Here is a 17,694-nt window from a genome sequence, read left to right as displayed (position 1 = left end):
CAGGCAGCCATATCCAAAAAGCTTCAAGCTTGGTTTTCTTAATCTTTCTTCTCTCACTTAAGTCATGAACATTGATTCTAATCATTGATTGAGCGAATTTCAAGTACATTGCAAAATTGAAGGCTCAAAACTCAAAGCTTCTTACCTCGAAGGTTACTTTCAAGGTGATGTTCAATTGGACTTCAAGAAAAGCATTTCATTAAGCTTGGATGCTAGTTTTTTTAAAACACTACTTTGATCAATGTATTGATCATTGCTTGTTGGTTGCTATTCAATTCAGTGTTTTTTTAGTGCCTTGAAGATGGGAGGGTACACACTCCATGCAGATGGTTTCATGCAGCTCACCACATGAAGGAAAGCTATTTGGATGTCAATGTGGTGAAGTGGGACGTTGAGCTACGTTGCAAGAGCAACAAGGATGCATAAGATGGTGAGGCTCAAAACTAGAGAATATGTTTGAATAGTCCTCATTATATTTCTAGGAGAAGCCTTTTGCCATTATTTGTGCCTTGTAACAATCAATCCTCCCATTTGGATGAAGCTTCTTTCAAAGTATCCAATAGTAGCCGACCACGTTTGCATGGGAGATATGTAGCACTAGTTCCCAAGTGTTGGCCGCAGCATGGGCCTCTAGTTTTGCATCCATCCCATTGTGCCATTGGGGGGCTTCATTAGAGGTAAAGGCATCAAGAAAGTTGATAGTGTCAATCTCCAGGAACACCAAATTGGGGAATATGGAAATTTTCCATAAGTTTGGGACATGTAGTCAAATCTTTGGATTTGTCAAAACTTGAATACTATAACTCCAAATCGAGCGCTTTATAGCTCAATAGATTCCATTTTTCAAGTACTTTCTAATGATAGGTCACATCATATGGTTTTGAGAAACTTATAGGCATGTTATTCGGGTGCCAAATTTTTAGTATTCAAAAAATGGGAATTGGGAGATTCCCAAACTCACTAATATTGTGTTTAGGGGGTTATAGGTTGGGAGATTGGGGTTTTCATCTTCAAACTCAAGGACAGTGTGGAAGGCTATAGTTGTATAAAGAGCCTCCAATGTGCAAAAGCGAGGTTGTTTTGGAGGCAATCATCCCTCCATGTGATTTTTGGGCATGGATGGAGTGTTATAGCTAAGTACAAGAATGGTGTGGAAGGTCATGGATTTGCATCCCTATTTACATTTCTTATGCGATGTTAATAGCGACAAATAATAAATGACATAGCGACGTGTGTAGTAAATTAGCGACACAAATAGCGATGATTGCAGAGGAACAAAAAAAAATTGGTGGTAGGGTAGTTAATCCACAATACCATGTGCTAGATAATATTCTACAAAGCAATTACATATTGGATATGCAATTATCATCAAGACGAGTGCAAAGACTACTTAAAACCATAAGACTGATAACTCATAAAATAAGTATAAGACTAGTGATGGAAAACTCATGAAATTAGATGGAACCATGGAGAGGAGAGCCAAACCAAACATGAAAATCTATTTGTAAATATTGCAAAGTGTAATTTTATATAAATGATGATAAATATATCTAAGGAATACTATATGGAAGAGGCATGCATGGATCATACGACCAAAAAAGAAAATGATATGCTCTCCATGAATCCAAGTGGGTGCTATAGATCCTCGCCATTTGAAAGCTCCTTATGATGTAAAGGAGTGTCGAATGCACTTTGCAAAATGAATATCTGGACATTAGTCCACCATAGATAATGCATCACAAAAAAATCTTGTGATTATATACAAGAAAGAGGATTGACTTACTCGACTGCCGTGCGCATACAATCTATCGATAAGTGGAGTGGGACCGTGTCTCTTTGTATATCTAGTCTCCAAACTTGTGGGATCGCGGTTTAAGATGGAGTACTGCAAAGGAAACATAATAGCATTGTTAGAAACAACATTATTAATACAAATGATATTCCAAATAAGAGAGAGAGAAAAACCAAAAGAAAACCTGCAAAGTCCTCCAAATAAGTCTTGTGGCCACCAGTCCCTAGATGCACGATTCCTATCTCCAATCATGGCCTTGCTGCCTCCCGCTGTTGCCACTATCGTCTTGGAGAATCTGTGGTCTCCTCCGTGAGTCTCCGCTAATCCTTTGCATCTAGTTGCTCTGGCTTTGAGGCACCATTCTTGATTGCCTTGCATGCATTTGATCGTCTATGTGACATGTATGCATGTATACACTCCATCATCCACCCAGTGAAAAACCTCTTTGTTGCCATAGATATTGAAAAATCCTCATGGAAAGATGCCACTATATAGTCATTTATTCCCTTCGATAAATTCTTTCAATAGTTCAAATTATTGTGCTTAAATACTTGCTGGCACAACTCTCATGTGAGACATCACTCTCCTTTCCTCATTATTCATGATTACAATATCTGTCTTGTCATCTACGAGAGATCTGTATCCCTATTGGGGTATGTCTAAGGTGTGGTCTCTTTCACCTACGATCACGCTCCTGGACATAACTAGGAGACTCCTATGCTCCTCATTGGTCATCCCTCGACTCATCTTGCTCTTTAGGTATCATCACAAATAACGTATATACAGAGAGAAAAGGATGTTAGTATAATCAATATAAGGATTTAGGTAAAGGATAACAATATAATTTTGAAAAAAAAGATGCTATTCAAAATGCATATACTAAAGTACTCTTAAAAGTAAATCATCAATAAATTGAGTAGGCAAATGCAAATATGATTCAACTTATGGCCCCATGTCAAGCTCTTGGCATAGTTCGACGTACATTGGAAGGTCTATAGACAGGTCATCATAGAAAGAGGAGTCTACTTAATTCTAAAAAAATTCCTGGCCTCTTGTCTCTTCGTTTACATTACCCATCTATGTCTCTCTTGCATGCTCCAAGCCCTCTTTTCCCTCCACACTCCACAACATCGACCCCTCCACTTGGATACTCTGCTCGATACATTGGGGATATTGCTTTCATCATACACTCATGCAATCTGACGTATTGATGGCACAACATAACCATCGAGGTTGTTGGGGATTTGGATAGAGGATTAATTGTTTAATATTACATATAAGAGTGAATCAATATTCATGACTTTCATGTCGTGGAATTAAAAAAAAGTCACACATCTGTTTACAATGAACTAGTAGGATAAATGTGTCATGCAGATTCGTTCATCTTTTCTTGAAATCTATTTCTAAAAATCCATATGGATCTCATCAAGTAGTTGCCCAGCTCTTTGCGATACCATTTTAAACCACTGTACATCAAATATGATCATGGAGAAGCTAAGATAATGATTGAGATAACACTTTGAAGTGCCCATAATATTCTAAATCATCTACTACGGTATTCGGATCTGTGGCTTGCCATCAACTCTCTTACTCGAACTTTGCCATGAAAAACACAATTCATTGTGGAGTACATTTTATCAATGCACTCAACATGCAAATGTTGCCCACACAACCATACTGCACTTTAGATTTTGTACTATACACTGAAATGCATTAGTTGTTGTACATAAAGCATGTGAATACCTTCGGATTGCATCTCCTTAAGAATTCAAACTCCTCGATAGAGACCTTTGTCCCTTTGCGAGAAGCTATGATCAAAGCTTTATACAACCATCGCATAGACATAAACTGTGGTATCTTCTCTATGTCCTCGGAATATCTAATTGGTTGATGGTGTGTACTATATTGAAATTTTGATTGCGCTCCCTGTTGCTCTTTTGTATCCTGCTCGTACCTAACGAGCCACTTCTCCATGGATGCATGATACAATATACAAAAATGATTCACTTTCTTCTCCATGGCAGTATCCATTTTTTTTTTCTACCCCATTTCCAACCACCACATCTCCCCTCAGTCTATCATTGTCCTTTGGTGACCATAGCTAGTGTTGTTTGAATTCATCGTCAGTAGCTGCTCCGAAATGTGCACTAACGCCTAGGACACTAGCCATGATACTTTCTGGCGCTCTAAGAAGAACTTCTATTGCGCATGGATGGGTCCTGAAATCTCCACTTCATCAACAAGATATACTAGGAGGTGAGTTTGTATCGTGAGGATGCTCATGAGTAGGTTCTTCTCAAAGAGACAAACCGTATCCACCACTCCTTGCCTTCTGGATTCAATAGAGGATATCTTAATCTCCTTCTATGAGATCCATTGCACTAAATTTGACAACATATAAATTGTCGAGCGTATTTTTGGAGTGAGGCACCTTGCGATTACGATTGGTAGTACAAAATTTCAAGAAATAGAAAAGCACTACCAACATGAAGTATACACTAAATAGTAAAATATTCAGGTTACTTGCTATCAAGGTTAAGACAAACCTGGCATTTCTTATAGCAATCATGGGATTTCAGCCCTTATAGTTGGTCATCTTAAGAAAAAGAAGACTTGAGGGAACGAATGATACTCATTAGGGTGCGAATAGACCTGATGATTTTCTTTACAATGCACTCTTCTTTAGTAGACAGGACCCAAGGAGCACGAGGAAGTTGCAAGTGACTGTCAAGCATCTCCATCTTTATCTCCTTTAAATCCATTCGTGCCCCTATTATATCTCTCTTTTCTGTGATATTGTCTCATAATAAACTGCCCACATTCTTAAAAATATACATGGGATCCAAAAAATGGTTGATTTGTAAGTGGGGCATGATAACCTGAGATAACCAAATTTGTCACAATACCCCTATCTAGTAAACACAAGCTTGAACGAGTCATGTTAGATATCAACAACGAGAATGGAAGTCCACTAACTTGAGCACTCCTTGAATTTTGAAAAGTCATGTATAGTCCACATGAGAATGGCTCGTATATTAGCAGATTGCCGATCATACTTGCTCATGTATTTCACAATGACTCCTCCTTCCATAAAATCTTAAGCCTATCAACTAATGGACGGAGGTAGATGTTCATGTTCTTGACTTTGCAGTGTCCAGGAATGAGCAAGCTAAGGATCAAGTGTCCTTTCTTCGTAGAAAGCCATGGTAAGATGCTATAATTAATAAGGACTACATGCTACACACTGTAAGAAGTGCAACAGAGATCGAATAGATTCACGCCATCCATAGCAAGACCAAGCTTGGCTCACATGCAAAGCTTGGAAAGGTAAAGTCAATGTGGCTCCATGCACATGAATTTGTTGATATTCGTTGGTATCCATCTGTGGATATATTCTCCTCATGCCAGTTATCAAGGTCACTATGCTCGATGTACAAAACATGTGATGTATACATGGTATAAGTGAAAAGTGTCTGAGAACCTTTTGAGGGACAGTTTACCCTTGCAAGTCCTTTCCATACCTATGAGCACCACACTTTGGACATGTCTCCATAGTCATGTAGTCTTCTCCAAACAACACACAATCATTGACACATGCATGGATGTTGTTGTAGTCCATGCCAAGCTTTTGTAATACCAATCATGCATCATCACCGAACTTAGGAATTGTGTTTCCATATGGTAATATGTGATACTTTAGCAACTTGAATAAAAACGAAGTATCCTTGAAGAGCACAATAAGTGTTTCTGTAATGGCGTCAAAAAAATCAATAGAGCGTAGAATGTACTTGAACAACTCGGTCATACTTGCATTGCTTCACTCGTACTTTGCCTACATACTTAGGAGTATAAGCAACGTCTTCAAGCGAGATACTCTGTTCAAGTACAGAGCGTAGAATGTACAGATATGCTCTGTTCAAGTATAGAGCATTGAATGTACTTGAATAACTTGGTCATACTTGTATCACTTCACTCGTACTTTGCCTACAGAATTAGCAGTACAAGCAGCGTCTTCAAGCGAGATACTTGACACCCATCATACAATGGTATATATATTCATCTCTCAGTGGATTAAATGACTTGGCATCCATGGGCACAAACGCATCGATCATTGCCTCTATCTCATGCTCTAAGATTGGAGGAGGGTTTGGAAGGCCCATTGTCTCCTTTAGTAATGAGGGTATAGTCTACAAGGTACTCTCCAATTGGTGTATTGGCTCAAGCACTCCATCCATCGTATATCCATGAACTCTTCTAACAGACCGCAATAGGTGCATTTCTTGGGATGAAGTATTACCTCTTTGTACAAATTTTCAGGGCACGTATAATATTTTTGTATATAATATTCAATTACTTTGCGAATGTAAATTATGATTGATGCATCCTTTTTTTACCGTTTGCTCAAAGTCTGAGATTTCTTGGTCAATGATCTTCGATTGAAACTCGATGAAGCATCATACGTGTTCTATGGACAAGTGATGCTTTCATCTAATTTCCAGCTTGCATTCAGGGTAAGGGCATGGGATACGCTAATTAAGATACACCTCGTTCGTTTGCTCAAAGTCTGAGATTTCTTGGTCAATGATCTTCGATTGAAACTCGATGAAGCATCATACGTGTTGTATGGACAAGTGACACTTTCGTCTAGTTTCTAGCTTGCATTGAGAGTAAGGGCATGGGATACGCTAATTAAGATACATCTCGTGATCTTGGACATCAGGACCGTCATCGTTCTCCATTTGGTCTATGTTACCATAAACAATACATTTTTTTTTTCCTCATTGATGATCTTCCTTCGTTTTAATCTCTACTTATCTTTCTTGATCTCCATTCTTATATTTCCCAGCCTTTTTTTTTCTCTTCCCTCTTTTTGTCAATTTTCTCTCTCCTCTCTTTTTCTTTTCTTTCTCTCTCTCTCTCTCTATATGTTCATTATTATTATTATTATTCTTTTTCTCTCTCTTTGTCTCTTCCTCTCTCTCTAAAAGCATTATTATTCTTTTTCTCTCTCTTTGTCTCTTTCTCTCTCCTCTCTTTTCCTTCTCTCTCTCTCTTCTTTCTCCTCTCTCTCACTCTCTTAATATTTTCTCTCTCTATATGTTCATTATTATTATTATTATTTTTCTCTCTTTGTCTCTTCCTCTCTCTCTCTCTCTAAACGTATGTTAGATACCATCAAACAATTTTAATTTAAAAATACTATTTAATTGAAAGAGGAGAAGAGAAAGGAGTGAGAAACTTGTAATTTAAAAAGGGAGAGAATCTTTTAATTTATTTAGGAGAGAGAGAGAGAGAGAGAGAGAGAGAGAGGAGGGTTTGATTAAAAAGGGAAGGGGGAAAACCCCTCTTCCTCTCTCCCTTTTCCTTTGTTTGTTTGCCTTATTTTCTCTCATTGTTTCTCTCTTCCCCCCCTCTCATTGTTTCTCTCTCTACCATCTCTTTGCTTCTCTCCATTTCTTATTTTCTCTTCCCGCCCCTCTTTCTCTCTCCTTTCCTTGTTTGCCTTCCCCCCTCTCTCTCTCCCTTTGTTTCTCTCCCATTTTCTTTATCTTTATCTAATTTTATCTATCCTCGTCACTATTTCTCTCTCCTCTCCTCTTTTCCTTTCTTCTTTTGTCTCCCCTCATCTCTCTTTGTCTATTTCATTTCTCTCCTTGTCTCTCCTTATCTACCCCCCTCTATTTCTCTCCCCACCCCTTGTTCTCTCTCTCTGTCTTTTTTAATTTTCCTTCATATCTCTTTGTTTCTCTCTCCCCCCCATCTTTCCTTCCCAGTCTCACTTCTTCTCTCTCTTCCTTTTCCTCCCTTCGTCTCACTGTTTCTTTCTTCTCTCTTCCTCTCTTTCTTTCTCTCATTCTTGTTGTTTATTGCCTCTCTCTTTGTTTTTCTCCCCCCATTGTTTGTCTTACGCATTTTTCTCTCTCCCTTCCTTTGTACCTCATTTTCCTCTTCCTCTCTCTCTCTCTCTCTCTCTTTGTTAACTTTTCCCGTTTCTCTCTCTCTTTCTCTTTCTCTCCATTCCTTCATATCTTGTTTTTTTCTTTCTGTCTCTCTTTGTTATCGTTCTCCCCTTTCTCTCGTTCTCTCTTCCTCCTCACCTCTTGTTTTTCCTCTCATCTTTCCTCTCTTTCTCACTCTCTTTCAATGCATCTCATTACAAAGAAAAACAAAAAAAGAAAGAAGAAAGCACAAAAACAAAGCAAGAAGAGGCTTCACGGCGTCCCTTCTTTATCCCTTGCGTAGTTTTCCCTTTTCTTCGCATACAGTGGTGGTGGATGTAACAGCCGTGAGGAGCTCTCCCTCTTCCTCTTCCTCTCCCTCTCAAGGAGGCGATCTCTCTCACTCTCTCTCCAAAATGTTCGCAAAAAATACTGCGCTCAGGTTTTCAGTGCTTTTTTTCTGAGATCGGTGTCGTAATTAAATTTGCGACACTTATAATGATGCTAATAGCGAAGCTGTTATTTTAAGTCATATTTTGCAATTGCTATTGTCCCATTCCCTTTCAGTGATGGAGTGTATTAGATAATATTGCCCGGGGGGTGGAATTCAAAGAGAGCATGGTGTGTGGTAAATGTAGCATTTAAGTGGCGTGAACCCTGGCTAGGGAGGTAGGTGGATGGTGTAAAAAAGGGAAGAGAGGTGAGGACTACGACATGGCTGGGAGGTGGTCAATGGGGCCACGCAACTAGGAGACATCATCTTTGGTAGGTGTGAGAATTGCAAGGAGGGGTAATATAGAGTGAGTTGCCAATGTTGCAAGGATGGACTATGATGTATGTGGGCTAAAGCTCAAGGTGATGGCATGATTGAAGAAACACAGGGCTTCAACATTTGATTGTGCTATTGCTTTTGAAGACTGGGAGTGCGTCAGCACTGACTTGACTAGGTGACTGGGACTAAGGGTTGGGAGCACTACTGCATCTACATTGAGCTAAGGAATTATTGTGATGTTTGGCTCTTAGTAGGCTTTTGTTGGATTGGGGAAAGTAGGGGATGTGCTGCATGGGGGCCCTAGAAGTGCTAGTATTCTTGAGGATCCTAGAGGTATTGGTGTGCTAATGGAGGTGAGCGGCGTGGGGTGTGGCATTATTGCATCAAATGAGTGTGGCAAGTTGCATTATGGAACTTGGATGATGGGGGATACTAGAGGGGGACTGTGAGGCCTCTCTTTTCTTGCAATGAAGCCAAAGGGTGGTTAATGTTGAGAGAACGTCATTGGGAGGTCAAGTAGGCATGGACTCTACCAAATGATTGAGAGGAGGGGGTGGTGATGCCTTTAGAGAAGGTGTTGTTTCTCTAGTGGAAAGGGGTTACAGTCATGTTAGGAGAGGAGAGAAGGAAAGGAAGACATAGGAGTGTTGAAGGTGAGGGTGCTGATATAGAATGGTGGGGAGGGGAGTACCAGTAATCATTGATAAAGGGAGGTTAAGAAAAGGTTGATGGGAAGAGAAGAGGGCCATTAATGGGAAGAGAAGAGGGAGGTTAAGAGAAGGTTGATGGGAAGAGAAGAGGGCCATTGATGAGAGGAGCTTTGGAAAAACCAATGGAATTATGGGATGGGGAGGATATTTAGGGGTTAAGGGTATGAGTGAGTTGAAATTAGGTGGGGTTTTGTATGGGGTGGGTAAACGAGTTGGGAGAGGTGGGTTGTACGTGGCCTCGCTCGAGGCGGCCATATCCTCAGGCCCTAGAAGCATTGCTCTGCTTGAGTACCTGGGATGCATTTGTGTGTTGGTGAAGGTAAGCAGTGTGGGGTATGATGCTATTGCACAGAATGGGTGTTGTAAGTTGCATTGGAGGGGAGTACCACAAGTTGATGATGAAGGGAGGTGAAGAGAAGGTTGGTGGGGAGAGAAGAGGGTCATTGATGAGAGGAGGCTCAAAAAAATGAGTGAATTTAGGGGATGGGGAGGATAGTTAGGGGTTAAGGGTATGGGTGAGTTGGAATTAGGAAAGGTTTTGTATGGGTTGGGTAAAAGGACTAGGAGAGTAGGTTAAATGTGGCCTCGATGGAGATGGCCATAATGAGTAGAAAGACAAGAGGTGGTAGTTAGACCTTTGTTTGCTTACAAAGAAGCCAAACGGGTGGTTGATATTGAAAGAATGGCATAGAGAGGTGGCAAGTAGATAGGAAGTTTGCGAGAAGACTAAGAGAAGGGTGTGGTGATGCCTTCAGAAGAGAAGGTGTTGTTTTTATGATGGAAAGGGGTGATAGTCATGTTAGGAGAGGAGAGAAGGGAAGGGCGGTGTGGGAGTGTTGGAGGTGAGGGTGTTGATATAGAAGGGGGGTGGAGCACCGCTAGACAGCAATGAAGGGATATGAAGAGAAGGTTGGCAGGGAGAGAAGAGGGCCATTGATGAGAGGAGGTTCTAGGAAAGGTAGTGGATTAAGAGGATATTTAGGGACTCAAGGATATGGGTGGGTTGAAATTAGGAGGGGTTTTATATGGAGTGGGCAAAACATTCGAGAGAGGCAGGTTGTATGCGGCTTCAATGGAGGTGAGTGTGTGGTTGGAGCCATCAAGGCAGAAGTTTTCCTAAAAGAGGGGGTTAAGGGGTTAATGGAATTATGGGATGGGGAGGATATTTAGGGGTTAAGGGTATGAGTGAGTTGAAATTAGGTGGGGTTTTGTATGGGGTGGGTAAACGAGTTGGGAGAGGTGGGTTGTATGTGGCCTCGCTCGATGTGGCCATATCCTCAGGCCCTAGAAGCATTGCTCTGCTTGAGTAGCTAGGATGCATTCGTGTGTTGGTGAAGGTAAGCAATGTGGGGTATGATGCTAATGCACAGAATGGGTGTCGTAAGTTGCATTGGAGGGGAGTACCACTAGTCGATGATGAAGGGAGGTGAAGAGAAGGTTGATGGGGAGAGAAGAGGGTCATTGATGAGAGGAGGCTCAAAAAAACGAGTGAATTTAGGGGATGGGGAGGATATTTAGGGGTTAAGGGTATGGGTGAGTTGGAATTAGGAAAGGTTTTGTATGGGTTGGGTAAAAGGACAAGGAGAGTAGGTTAAATGTGGCCTCGATGGAGATGGCCATAATGAGTAGAAGGACAAGAGGTGATCGTTAGACCTTTGTTTGCTTACAAAGAAGCAAAACGGGTGGTTGATATTGAAACAATGGCATAGAGAGGTGGCAAGTAGATAGGAAGTTTGCGAGAAGATTAAGAGAAGGGTGTGGTGATGCCTTCAGAAGAGAAGGTGTTGTTTCTATGGTGGAAAGGGGTGGTAGTCATGTTAGGAGAGGAGAGAAGGGAAGGGCGGTGTGGGAGTGTTGGAGGTGAGGGTGTTGATATAGAAGGGGGGTGGAGCACCGCTAGCCGACAATGAAGGGAGATGAAGAGAAGGTTGGTGGGGAGAGAAGAGGGCCATTGATGAGAGGAGGTTTTAGGAAAGGTAGTGGATTAAGAGGATATTTAGGGACTCAAGGATATGGGTGAGTTGAAATTAGGAGGGGTTTCATATGGAGTGGGCAAAACATTCGAGAGTAGCAGGTTGTATGCGGCTTCAATGGAGGTGACCGTGTGGTTGGAGCCATCAAGGAAGAAGTTTTCCTAAAAGAGGACGAAGTGGGAATTCGGAAAACAAAAATTTGTGTGTATGAGCATCATGGAATGAGTATGATTTTATTCCAAAGCAATTGCTGTAATCACACGAGATGGTACTTGTGTTTTTGGGAGTGAATCTGTGTGGTGTATCTACAAGCACAAGAAAAACAATGCAGCCAAAGATTTTTAGGTGTGATAACTGAGGTAAATGATTATACCATAAGGTATATGACATTTGATTTGGGTTCATGAAAAATGACACCCGATTTTGCATGTATGCCAAGGCTGCAATAGCCTTTTCCCAACAAGAGTAGGAGAGTTGCCCCAAAAAAAGCATGGAGTATGTGCTTTTTACTAGAGTCCGATTCTTGCATACAGCTATGCCATATTATTGAGGGTGGTTGAGAATAGAGAATTTTCGACATATGCCTTCAGTTGCACAAAAGCCATTGAACTCATTGCTAATGTGTTCTCCACCATTGTTAGTGCAAAGTGATTTGATCTTGTGATCAAGCTTGACCTCAACTTCTTGTCTGAAGTTTTGAAATTTGAGGAAGGTAGTTGCTTTGTCTCTAAGAAAATATGCATATGTATACTTGGAAAAATCATCAATAAAATGTGAGAAAATATTTATTGCCTATGAGAGATGTGGATTACATTGGGCCACATAAGCTAGAGTGGATTACCTAGAATAGACTATAAGTGGAGGAGTGAGGACGAGGATAAGGAAAGTTCTTGGCTTCACCCGAAATACATTGTTCACAAAAGGAGATAGGGTTGATAGTTTTGGTCAAACCTAGTACAAGTTGACAAATTTACATTTGTTGGAGGATGTGTTGGAAGATGCGCCCCGAGTGATAGTACCACAAGAGAGTTGTGTTCAAGATATAAAAAAGAGCTTTGGCTATGTTTTCAGTGTTGCCAAGTGGGTATAAGAGTTTACCCTCTTTGGGGCAAGTTATAGAAAGAAAAGGATCGACTTTTGTTTTTTGCTTGTAGTGTGCAATGATGTTTAGAGAATGAGATGGAGGTACCATATGTTATGTGCTTGCCTATGGAGATCAAGTTTTGATGGAGACCTAGCTTATAATAGACTTGGTCTAACTCAGCTTGTATACCATTTGGAAGTTTGATGAGCACTTTACCATATCCTAGTGCATGTTGAGTGTTATAATCTTCCATTAGGACATCAAGGGATTCGCTGAGATAACTTGTGATAAGAGGATAACAATTCAAAATGAGTAGTCATGTGATGTGTTGCACCTATGTTAAGATACCAAGGATGATTATGTTCTTTGTGCATAGTAGCGGCTATAAACAATCCAATGTAGTGGGTATATCCTCACTGACATTATGCCTGGATATATTTGCGTAGTAGGCACATTAATGAGGGTGGGATCTATGAGAAGAGGATCAATGGGATTTAGCTTTGGTTTAATATTCTTTTATGGCGTGTCCATACTTATGGAAATAGCCACATTGAGTATTGTTGTTGGGACTATTGCGTGGATGGGTAGAGCCTCCTCCTCTTTGCTGATGCTGAGGTCGAAATTTAGGAGGTTGGGAATGTAAGAACCACTTTTCTTATGAAGCTTCATGTGAGTGGCAAGATCCGTTGATTTTGAGCCATTGGAAGGGTCTCATAGTTGCAAGGAGGACTAGAGAAGAAGAAAAAGAAAGAATAGGATAGGCCAGGAATCTCCCCCATGAGAGGGATAGAGATGTGGGTAAGGAATGGAAGGAACACTTGGCACTTAATAGTGCATGTGATATTTGGATGGATTAGGGAGGGAGGTAATGAGTGAGTGTTTAGGAGAGCTCATTAGCTCTGATACCATGTGAGCTTACCACTCACTTTATGCAAGTAGTGTAGAACGAGATAGTAGCATAGGAGAGAGAGAGAGAGAGAGAGAGAGAGAGAGAGAGAGAGAGAGAGAGAGAGAGAGTGTGTGTGTGTGTGTGTGTGTGACTCAATGGAAGGAGAATGCCTCTTGAATTTGAATATCATAATCGAGTCTGAGGTGAGTGTTACATGGTTCCTCTCTTTATCGGAGAGTGTGGATATTTAGGGGCTTAAGGATATGGGTGATTTGAAATTAGGAGGGTTTTCATATGGGGTGGATAAGGGGGTCGGCAGAGGCGGGTTGTATGTAGCCTTGGTGGAGGTGGCCTTGTAAAACAAAAATTATGTGTGTGAGCATCATGGAATCGGTACGCTTTTATGCCGAAGTGATCAATGTCGTAATCACATAAGAGGGTTCTTGTGTTTTTGCGGGTAAATTTGTGCTGTGTATCTACAAGCACACGAAACGCAGTGCAGCCAAAGGTTTTTTGGGTGTGATATTTGATGTGGATGATTGTACCATAAGATATATAGTGTGCAAATATTTAGGTTCATGAAAGATGATACTGGATTTTGCACGTACGCTACCAGTTGTAATAGCTCTTTCCCAACAGGAGTAGGAGAGCTGCACCAGAGAAAGTATAGAGTGTGTGCTTTTTACCAGAGTTTGATTCTTGCATTCAGCTATACCATTTTGTTGAGGGTGATCGAGAATGCAGAATCTTTGACAAATGCCTTCAGCCGCACAAAAGGCATTGAACTCATTGCTGATGTATTTGTCCACCATTGTTTGTGCAAAGTGCCTTGATCTTGCGATCAAGATTGGCCTCAACTTCTTGTTTGAAGTTTTGAAACTTGACGAAGGTAACTACTTTGTCCTTGAGAGAATAGACATATGTATACTTGGGAAAATCATCAACCAACATTAGAAAATATTTGTTGCCCATGAGAAATATAGATTGCATTGGGCCGTGAGTAGAAGCATGACCGGGAATTTCTTAAAGACTTCCATCCCTAAAATAAGAACTTCATCGAGCAAAGAGATCCATCCATTGAGGAATTTAGAGGCAACTTGTCCTTCATGCATTGTAAAATTAACGAGTCTCTCAATCAGAGAAACTTGGTAGATTAAATATGTATGCTCATAGTAGCAATTAAAGAATTCTCAAATGCTTGGAAAAGTGGTGATTCGGATCTTTACCATTTGCACTTGCCTATCTAATTTGCAATGGAGGATGATTTCCATGCTCTGGTACCATGTGAGCTTAGCACTCACCTTGTTGTGCAAGTAGTGTAGAACGAGATAGTAGTGTAGAGAGAGAGAGAGAGAGAGAGAGAGAGAGAGAGAGAGAGGAGTGTGAGTGAGTGTGTGTGTGTGTGTGTGTGTGACTCAATAGAAGGAGAATGCCTCTTGCGTTTGAATAGCATAATCCAGGCTGAGGTGAGCGTTCCATGGTCCCTCTCTTTATAGGAGACTGTGGCTTGTTAGGTGACTTGGCTGTGTTTCTCCTAGAGAGAGATTGTGGGATGACCGGAATCTTTTTCCTTTTACCAACTTAACATTCTCCGTTAGAATTTAGGAGAGTCTTTCAATGAGTTATCTTGCTAGATTGGCCTTGATGGACTCAGAGGGGCTCAAGAATAGTAATGGGACGAAGATGTTGTCAACTTGCATGGATGAGACATGGAGCTGCCGCCTTGCATACGATGTGGTGTTGATATGGTGCTTATCCATTCTGAGTTGGAGCCTATGATGGTGCTGACGTGGAGGCTATACGTGCAGCCTCCTAAAGAGCACAAAGGATAAAAGCATGGAGAGCCGATGCTATACAAACCATCATATGATGCTCCAGCTTTCGGGGAGACTGCACGACCGAAGCAAACGCTTCATCGATCGGATTGCAAGAAGCGTAAGGTGTTGTGAGGCTTAAAGAAAGAGAAATGCTCGGCTATAAATGGTAACGTGAAATCTACAATGAAGATGAAACCGACCATGTAACAAGTATCGTGAACCTCTTCGAAGCTGGAGCGGTGGTGAATAATAAATTACTCTAGAAGACAGAACAGTAGCTTGCAGTTGATGTTGCTTTGCAGAGCTGGTGTAGTTTGTATGTACATAGTTATTCGTAAGAGAACAATAACGTTGTCAAGCTACTTTTAAAGTCGTCACAGGTCTGAGAAGGCAACTGTATTATAAATGACCATCAAGTAAAACTATATTATAAGTGTCCAGTCCCTCCGTATTTCCAGCTTGCTTCATTATGCTGCTTTTGAAGTTGGAAGAATACCTCTCTGATCAAGGGCTTGTTCATCCCTCCAGTTTTGGAAAGAAGAAGCTGCACGCTCTAAGAAGGAGTTGACCACCCTGCAGGATGCTTTCAGGTTTGGGAAAAATTTGATTTGATTTATGATTCGTTGTAGCGAGTACCTGACAAGCATACTGGTTTGTTGCAGGCACTTGATGGGGGAAGATCTTGAGAGGTTGCAGTTAGAAGAGATACACGCACTGGAAAGCCAATTGAGAAAGGCCATCGACCATGTAAGATCCAGACAGGTACACATGCCGACGGGACGGTAATGCTGTTCGCATTAACCCTGTCGTCGTACTATACCAACTAAGTCTCTATATGTTGAGCAGACTGAAATGTTGATGGGAAAAATAAAGGAGCTTAAGGAGCAGGTATGCGCAGCAAAGACTTGATTTCAAGAGACCCTTTGCATTCCTATATATTCACAATGTTTTGCACGTAAGACGGCTCAATATTTTGCGGATTGCTGAAGCCTGATATACGAGCGAAAGTGGCCTGCACTTAGACGTCCGTAATAATACTTACTTGGATCACATCACATGGTGTATTATGTGACATGACTTGTGACTTTCTTCAGGGCCGATCGCTGATACAAGAAAACGACGTGCTCAAAGCTCAGGTAATATATCACCTGACGACCGATTCTGGACGTCTGTACGTCTATGATCGAGTAGCAGTTATAAGGAGGATTGTGCTTCTATACACATCTGACGATTGTCAGATAGGCCTGTCTGGTCTGTACACGTGTGTGATGTTGTTGGTGCATGCAGCTGCTGGCGGTACCGAACGAGCAAACGTCGTTTTTGACGTTATTAAGCATCTGCTCCGAAGACAGCAAAGAGACACGGGCTTAACACGTTAACATATCGTTGGCCCCTTAATTGAATATCGTGATTCGTACTGCCAGAGAATTACCGCAGCCATGACGCAATACAGACGCGACTTGTCCATACAATTTTCATTTTCAAATGATTCAGGTGATGGAAGGCTTTAGTTTCGTATCGGCCGCCCCAAAACTGGTCGTTGCCCAGTTGGAGCATCCAAAACCCACACAATGCCAGTAAAGTATACCTTTGACGTGCTTCAATTGTGCAGAACATTCCTGCTTACTGCATGTGGGCCAATCCATTCTGTCTCTCATAATTGATGTCTGACTCTTCTATTTTTGGCATTTTTTTTTGAACAAAATACGTCAAGGAATTTCGCATCTATCAAAGGCCATGTTTACTTTGGGATGCTATTTGTCAATTTTCACCCACATTATGTATAGTATATTTAGGCTTTAGATAGTTATAGGCTTATACTAGATCAATGAAAGGTATTTCAATACACTTAGTTGTCACATGAAATATTGGGCGTCCCGTCAAATTCAGATCTTACTTACATACACACACCCACACGTTGTGTATGTGTTTGTGTGTGTGGATTTCATCTTCTATGCACTCCTATCATACAACGGAATGCACACAAACAAAGGTTGCTTTGTACGCACACACATGGAGCATTGGATGACAGCCTACTTGGCTATATAGATTAATCTTTTGCTCCGCATGTTGGGCAATCAATGTTAAACCATTGGTAAAAGAACTAGTAATATTGTGAGCCATATACTATTTCCCCGAGTTTGAGTGCTTTGTAGAGGTGGCGAGGGTAGTGGCTACACTTGCAATTTGTAGGTTACCACAACACTAGAAATATGATAGAAAGCCCATTGCAATGTTAGGCCTTTTCTTGTGGAGTACTTGAGAAATCCAAGTGGGTTTATGGAGCCTTGACATAACTTCTAGGGAGGTTTGAGAGGTTTAAATGTGTATGCAAATGTTTTGTTTGTTCTTGATACCCAGGTTAAAGCATGGATTGTTGAAGATAAATTCAAGCTTAAAGCGCCCTTGTTTCACCAATAATGCAAATTTTCCTTTGTGGAACTCCAATATTTTGTGGTGTTTAAGTAATCCTTCTTTGAATGTCTCTCAACTTGTGTTCATGTGGGATGGATGTACTTTGATTATTTGATCTCAGGCACTTTTTATGTATTCAATATTTCTTTCTCTTAACTTAAAAAAATTTCAAGGTCCTCACTTACATACTTCAAGAATAGCCTTTCCTCACAACAAACTTTATGTTGGATTGAGACCTCGACAAACGATGCATATAATTCAAAAACGTGATGGAGGGAGGCCTTTATAAGCATTGACAAGTTT

At 40.9% G+C, this 17,694-nt stretch overlaps 1 protein-coding gene across 1 annotated transcript in view; it reads left to right on the top strand.

The window, feature by feature from the left end:
• Window positions 1-17,358, top strand: part of LOC148013970 (MADS-box protein SOC1-like) — an 86,344-nt gene extending 68,986 nt beyond the window's left edge. Inside the window, exons 4-8 of the mRNA XM_087667216.1 lie at window positions 15,505-15,566; window positions 15,639-15,738; window positions 15,823-15,864; window positions 16,071-16,112; window positions 16,264-17,358. Of these exons, the coding sequence (XP_087523342.1) occupies window positions 15,505-15,566; window positions 15,639-15,738; window positions 15,823-15,864; window positions 16,071-16,112; window positions 16,264-16,347 (330 nt within the window). The 3' untranslated portion in view covers window positions 16,348-17,358. The remainder of the gene's footprint in view (window positions 1-15,504; window positions 15,567-15,638; window positions 15,739-15,822; window positions 15,865-16,070; window positions 16,113-16,263) is intronic.
• The last annotated feature ends 336 nt before the right edge of the window (window positions 17,359-17,694 follow it).

Source organism: Lygodium microphyllum, chromosome 25 (assembly GCF_053477565.2).
Source record: "Lygodium microphyllum isolate KBCC chromosome 25, Lygodium_microphyllum_v1.1.10, whole genome shotgun sequence".
NCBI classification, from domain to species: domain Eukaryota; kingdom Viridiplantae; phylum Streptophyta; class Polypodiopsida; order Schizaeales; family Lygodiaceae; genus Lygodium; species Lygodium microphyllum.
Note: the sequence above shows the minus strand (reverse complement) of the source record. Positions and strands in the feature narration are given on the sequence as shown.